General features: G+C 43.2%; 1 protein-coding gene across 8 annotated transcripts in view; it reads left to right on the top strand.

The window, feature by feature from the left end:
• Positions 1-7,500, top strand: part of LOC143032310 (sialin-like) — a 116,361-nt gene that overhangs the window by 87,906 nt on the left and 20,955 nt on the right. For all 8 annotated transcript variants that reach the window (XR_012967085.1, XM_076196831.1, XM_076196830.1 and 5 more), the window contains exons 4-7: positions 292-369; positions 888-1,043; positions 2,591-2,678; positions 2,848-3,068. Coding sequence is in view for 7 of the 8 variants with exons in the window: in XM_076196831.1 (XP_076052946.1) it covers positions 292-369; positions 888-1,043; positions 2,591-2,678; positions 2,848-3,068 (543 nt within the window). In the remaining variant the exon portion in view is untranslated. The remainder of the gene's footprint in view (positions 1-291; positions 370-887; positions 1,044-2,590; positions 2,679-2,847; positions 3,069-7,500) is intronic.

Raw genomic sequence — 7,500 nt, 5'->3', positions numbered from 1 at the left:
AAGAAGTTCTGGTAAGGACAAACTGTCGGTAATAAATCTCAAACTGTTTTCCGTATTGATCTTACCACCCTGCAACCCATTAATACGTGATACGTTGCTTCCTGATTTTTCTTTCTGAATTTTCACCACAAAAAAAAAAAAAAAAAAAAAAAAAAAAAAAAAAAAATAGGTTATACAACTGTTGGTAAAAAAAAAAAGCAATGGATATAATCGCTCAGAAGGAATAATTGATGAAATAAAAGGATAAATTAATTAGGTCTTTATGTTTCTTAAACCTCACGTTACCTTCAGGATCCGCGAATGGTTCTGACGGGGGCACAGCAAGGGGCCGTTCTCGGGAGCTTCTTCTACGGATACGTGATGACGCAGGTAGGTCCCGAGGGACAAGAGGTTCTTCTCCGATCTCATAAGGTGGTCCTTGCATGCGGGAGATCTCCCACGTAGCTCGAAGGTGCTCCAAGAGGTCCTTCTCCGAGTTCATAAGGTGGTCCTTGTATGCAGGAGATCTCCCATTTAGCTCGAAGGTACTCCATGTCCAGTACGTACATGTAACGACAGCCAATCTCGTGCGCAAGTCTTGAGGCGCCTTCTGCAGTGTCTACAGTAGATTCCGGGAGAAGATGGAGGTCCTCCCCCCACCATGTAACCACAGCATAACTCGTACAGTTGGCTTTACTTCTAAGTGGTACACTGGCTAACGTCTTTTGCGGAGGCTCATTATTTCTTTATTTCGAACCATTTTGTCGTAAGTCGAGGACCCGTAGTCACGCGTCGTTTAGACCTCCTTCGGGGCCATCAACCCCTCTAGAAGTGGAGTTAACTGTACACATAACACCACCTCACTTCGGCCACATGTCCTCAGGCACCTTCTGTATCGCCTCCGGCAGTTGTTGGGAGGCCGAGCGGCCGAGATCTACGGCACCAAGAGGGTCCTCGGGATCACCGTCTTCGCGGGCGCCATCATCAGCATGCTGACGCCCTTGGCCTACAGCTTCGGCTACGTCGCCCTCATCATCAACAGGGTCGCTCTCGGGATCTTCCAAGTAAGTCGTCCTTGACGGGGTACTGGGAGGGAGTCACGTTACTTTGTCTGTGAGAGGCTTTCCAAAGACGATAGTCTGATGAGTTGTTTGTGTACATGTGTATGTGATTCACTATGGTCTTGGATCACGTGTTGGACTCGCGATCGACAGCTATTCCCCTTCCGGAGGAGAGCTCAGAGCTCGTATATGACCGATCTATGGGTAATGTTGTGATCTTATACGCACACACACACTCCACGAGAGTTGGAGTAGCGATTCGCAGCGCATCGATACTGAATTTTTTCAGCCCTGGAAGGGATTCGAACCCGGACCTCCGTAGTGGCAGCCGGGAACACTACCAACTGCGCCACGAGTGAGTGTGTGTGTGTGTGTGTGTGTGTGTGTGTGTGTGTGTGTGTGTGTGTGTGTGTGTGTGTGTGTGTGTGTGTGTGTGTGCGTGCGTGCGTGCGTGCATCTGCTTAAGAGAACCCCGGTCTGTCCGTAGTACCAGTCTATCGAAACCGTGCTGAAGGGACGTTTTGCTCGGTGCGATTATCATTGCTCAACGATGATCGTTTCCCTCTCTCTCTCTCTCTCTCTCTCTCTCTCTCTCTCTCTCTCTCTCTCTCTCTCTGTCTCTCTCTCTCTGTCTCTCTCTCTCTCTCTCTCTCTCTCTCTCTCTATGTCTCTCTCTCTCTCTCTCTCTCTCTCTCTCTCTCTCTCTCTCTCTCTCTCTTTCACTCACTTCCCCCCCTCACACTCTCTCTCTCTCTCTCTCTCTTTCACTCACTTTCCCTCTCTTTCTCTCTCTCTCTCTCTCTCTCTGTCTCTCTCTCTCTCTCTCTCTCTCTCTCTCTCTCTCCCTCTCTCTCCTCTCTCTCTCTCTCTCTCTCTCTCTCTCTCTCTCTCTCTCTCTCTCTCTCTCTCTCTCTCTCTCTCTCTCTCTCTCTCTCTCTCTCTCTCTCTCTCTCTCTCTCTCTCTCTCTCTCTCTCTCTCTCTCTCTCTCGCTCTCTCTCTCTCTCTCTCTCTCTCTCTCTCTCTCTCTCTCTCTCTCTCTCTCTCTCTCTCTCTCTCTCTCTCTCTCTCTCTCTCTCTCTCTCTCTCTCTCTCTCTCTCTCTCTCTCTCTCTCTCTCTCTCTCTCTCTCTCTCTCTCTCTCTCTCTCTCTCTCTCTCTCTCTCTCTCTCTCTCTCTCTCTCTCTCTCTCTCTCTCTCTCACTCTCTCTCTCTCTCTCTCTCTCTCTCTCTCTCTCTCTCTCTCTCTCTCTCTCTCTCTCTCTCTCTCTCTCTCTCTCTCTCTCTCTCTCTCTCTCTCTCTCTCTCTCTCTCTCTCTCTCTCTCTCTCTCTCTCTCTCTCTCTCTCTCTCTCTCTCTCTCTCTCCTCTCTCTCTCTCTCTCTCTCTCTCTCTCTCTCTCTCTCTCTCTCTCTCTCTCTCTCTCTCTCTCTCTCTCTCTCTCTCTCTCTCTCTCTCTCTCTCTCTCTCTCTCTCTCTCTCTCTCTCTCTCTCTCAACATTTGTAATAGAATGTTTGTTGTTTACTTAATTTTTGGAGATATTGTTTCGTCAGGGAGTGTGCTATCCCGCCATCAGCGCCTTATCAACGACTTGGATTCCAGCGCTGGAGCGACCCCGTTTCTTATCCGCATCCTGCACAGGTAAGTCCTTGAAAACCATGTGGATGCCTGGAACACGATATGTACGTCCATGGGCCATTATACCTGTATTACGTATACATGCTTCCATATGAGCCTATATATAAGTTCGTATGTGATCATGAGTGTAAGAAAGAAGAGAAGAGTCATTCTCCTCTTGTACCTCCATCAGCGAACTGCCTGGGCATTGTACTAACAATGCCCATGTGTGGCTTCCTGATCGAGACACTGGGCTGGCCCTCCGTCTTCTACTTCACGGGCGCCGTCTCGCTGCTGTGGGTGGCCCTGTGGGCGTGGCTCATGTACGATAAGCCCGAGCAACATCCGAGGATCTCTCCGGAGGAGCTCGAGTATATTCAGAATGCCACGAGGGGGTCCAACGCGAAAGCCAAGGTAAGGTTTCACGACGAGGTGGATAGAGACAACTTTCTTGGTGAAGTCATGGACGAATATAGTAGACTCCTATCTGATACGGCTGTATGTGACATTCTCTAATCTTTTAAAGGTTCACATGATGCCATGTCTGAATGTAGTTGACATACATAGATACACACCCACCAACCCACTCTCGGAGAAAGATAAGCTGAGATACAGAGTAAACCGTATATTTCGACCACTAGCTGTGGTCCTCTTCAGCAGTTGCAATTATAGGGTACATAGACAAGAACTTATATACAGAGGAGGAAGCTACAATAGGGAACTCAGTAAGCCTCGGGTCACTTGCCCTGAGTGAGGTCGGACGTTTCGTCCTCTGGAGATGAATTTATTAACTGCCATACTAGTAATGGCATCTGGTGACCATTGACCTTTAGAAGTGTTATAATTTGGGAACTGTTTTATTAATGAGGACTCAATGATTTTTCTTTTAAAGCTACAAAGTGATTTACATACTATAGCTGCATTCTTCCAATCAATTCTGTGATCTAAAAGACTAGAATGGAGGAATACAGCAGATTTTTCTTGGCATTATTTTAATGATTTTTTATGTTTTGATCCTAGTAGGTAGATCACGTCTCGTTTGTTCTCAGTACACTTTATGACAATCGAGACATGGTATTTTATATACTCCGGGGTTGTCCTTATTAGATGTTCTGTGATGGACATTTACTACATTTTTAAGAATACAAGGGACCGAAAACCGAGCCCTGGGGGACCCCACTAGTAACATTGCCCCACCTGGATTTTACTCCATTTATGGTGACCCGCTGTTTTCTGTTACTAATCCAAGCTCTAATCCATTCTAACACTTTTCCTCCTATGCCATGGGCTTTGATTTTATTTAGTAGTCTCTGGTGTGGCACCTTGTCGAACGCTTTGCTAAAGTAAAGGTATATATATATATATATATATATATATATATATATATATATATATATATATATATATATATATATATATATATATATATATTATTTGGGTTACTAAAAGTGATCCTAATTTGGTTACTAGGTAATAATTTTGATGCGGCATGTATAGATTCATTATATGGGAAATTGATATTTGATTTTTCCCAGATAAATTTTGTATTAGAATGAGTTGTTCTAAAATAACTGGCTTTGGCTTTGCTGAGGGCTTTTGTCAAAAACCAGTCTGGATAACCTATTTTTAGTAATTGAGTGCGTACTGATTCAATTTCTGAGTTGAGAAATTCCGGGCTGTATTCCTCCATTCCAGTCTTTTAGATCACAGAATTGATTGGAAGAATACAGCTACAGTATATAAATCACATTGTAGTTTTAAAAGAAAAATTATTGAATCCTCATTAATAAAACAGTTCCCAAATTATAACACTTCTAAAGGTCAATGGTCACCAGATGCCATTACTAGTATGGCATGCATACATATACCAAAGGCCTTTTCCCCGTACACGGGGTTTAGTCAAAAAGAAAAAGGCATAGAAACCACTCCCACCCATTCCATTTCCTATATATTCCACTCCCCTCCACCCTCCTCCCTCCCTCTTATCTTGGCACCTCCTGGATGACGGGTCATCCCTGCATCCTGTCCACTGCCCTGGGTCAGAAGCAGTGTCGCAGTTATTAAATTCATCTCCAGAGGAAGAAACGTCCGCCTCACTTAGGGCACGTGACCCGAGGCTTACGGAGTTCCCTATTGTAGCTTCCTCCTCTGTATATAAGTTCTTGTCTATGTACACTATAATTGCAACTGCTGAAGAGGACCAAAGCTAGTGATCGAAATATACGGTTTACTCTGTATCTCAGCTTATCTTTCTCCGAGAGTGGGTTTAAGTTTTATTTTACTCTTGTGTTACGACATCTACGTTACTTGATATGATATATGTGTGTATATATATATATATATATATATATATATACATATATATATATATATATACATATATAATATATATATATATATATATATATATATATATATATATGGATATATGTATATATGTATATATATATGTATATATATACATATATATGTATATATATATACATATATATACATATGTATATATATGTATATATACATTTATATGTATATATATATGAATATGTGTATATATAAATATATGAATAGGTGTATATTTGAATAAATATATAAATAAACATACATACATACGTACGTACATACATACTTGTATATGCATGCATTCAAGCATACATGCATACGTACATACATGTATGCATTGGCTACATACATACACACATACACAAATACATAAATACATGCACACATATGTATACATACACACATACATAAATACATACATATATACATACATACACGCATGCGTGCATACACACATACATATATATACAGTACATACAGTACACATTATGGGCGGATACTGTGAACTTGTGGCTCCACATCGTGGCGTGGTCCCCGGCGAGTGAACATTGAAAAAGGCCGTCCTTACCCCCTTCGTCAATCGCTCACCAGAATGAAATCTCTAAAGTATGTCAACGAAGAGGATAGGTTGACCTGTCCCCTGCAATTACATTTTAAGTATTGACAATAATTGTAATTGTAATCATAACTGTAATGAGATAAAAAGCGTAGACGGGCTGCAGCAGATTTATATATTAGATGATAACGGTCGAGGGAACCGTGGCTAATAGTATTAAGAATTAATGCACTATATTGGAAGGCTGATTTGGCGCCGCCGATTTTTATTCCACTGCGAACGTTATCATTATTCATTTTGCTCTCGGGCAGCAGAGGGTCTGCCAAAAAGGTTTAATTCCTGCTCAACATCACAAGAGGGCAGAACCTCTCTTCCCCCCTGGCTGACTGCTTGGCTACCTGCCTATCTGGCTGGCTGGATAGCTGCCTGGCTGCCTGGCTGTCTTTGTGTCTGTATGTCCGCCTGTTTGTCTGTCTGCTTATCTGTCTGTTTGAATATCTAATTCCCTGTCTGCCTTTTTGTTTATCTGTCTGCCAGTCTACCTGTCTGTCTATCTACTCTATGTCTGTCTGTCTATCTACCCGCTCCTCTGTCTGTCTGGCTGCTTGCCTGTTTGTCTGTCTATATGCCTAAATGTTTGGTTGCTTATCTGTCTGCCTGTCTGTTTGTCTGTCTGTTTGACTATTTGTCTGTTTGACTGTGTCTTCCTCTTATTCTCTTCCCCTCCCCATTCTCTCTCTCATATACATATGCATATATATACATACATATATACATATACATGTACATATACATATATACATATACTTATACATATATATTTACATATGAATATACATACATACATATACCAAAGGCTTTTCCCCCTTATAAGGGAGGTAGCCAAAAAACAAAGGCACAAAAACCACTCCGACCCATTCCATCCCTATCACACTCCATTCCCCTCCACTCTCTTCCCTCCCTCTTATCTTGGCACCTCCTGGATGACAGGTCATCCCTGCATCTTGTCCACTGCCCTGGGTCAGAAGCAGTGTCGTAAGACACAACACATCCACAGCAAGCCCGCTTCATTACATCGGCGACTGTCCCCACATGCAGAAAAGGAGAAGACGGGGAGAAATTCCTTCGGGCTGCGTCAATTTTTTCTCACAAATTCTCCCTCACCCCACATCCACCTCATGCATCACAACATCACCCATATACAACCATTCTCCATTTACCCCTGTCTTTTGTACGTACACACACACACACACACACACACACACACACACACACACACACACACACACACACACACACACACACACATATATATATATATATATATATATATATATATATATATCTGAATAGAATCACCAGTGACGGTGATGTCGATCAAATAATTCCGACTGTCGTCCCCGGATTCGAACCGAGACTCGTGAAATCACAGAGCCATCGCTCTACCAATTGAGCTAGCGGGCCTATAAAATTCTCCAACCTGGGAGTTAATCTACTCCCGAGGAACTAAGTCGACTGCTAACTGCCGTCCGTACTTAATTTTACAGAGAACCAAGACCAACTTGTAGCTCGTGGTTAAGCTGGTACGTTTCCTTGATGGACTTATCGTCGTTGTCATACCTGAATAGAATCACCAGTGACGGTGATGTCGATCAAATAATTCCGACTGTCGTCCCCGGATTCGAACCGAGACTCGTGAAATCACAGAGCCATCGGTCTACCAATTGAGCTAGCGGGCCTATAAACGACGATAAGTCCATCAAGGAAACGTACCAGCTTATCCACGAGCTACAAGTTGGTCTTGGTTGTGTGTAAAATTAAGTACGGTCGGCAGTTAGCAGTCGACTTAGTTCCTCGGGAGCAGATTAACTCCCATGTTATAGAATTTTATAGGCCCGCTAGTTTAATTGGTAGAGCGATGGCTCTGTGATTTCACGAGTCTCGGTTCGA

This window comes from Oratosquilla oratoria, chromosome 13, assembly GCF_046742065.1.
Source record: "Oratosquilla oratoria isolate Oo_2021 chromosome 13, ASM4674206v1, whole genome shotgun sequence".
NCBI classification, from domain to species: domain Eukaryota; kingdom Metazoa; phylum Arthropoda; class Malacostraca; order Stomatopoda; family Squillidae; genus Oratosquilla; species Oratosquilla oratoria.
This window is presented reverse-complemented; position numbering and strand designations above follow the sequence as displayed.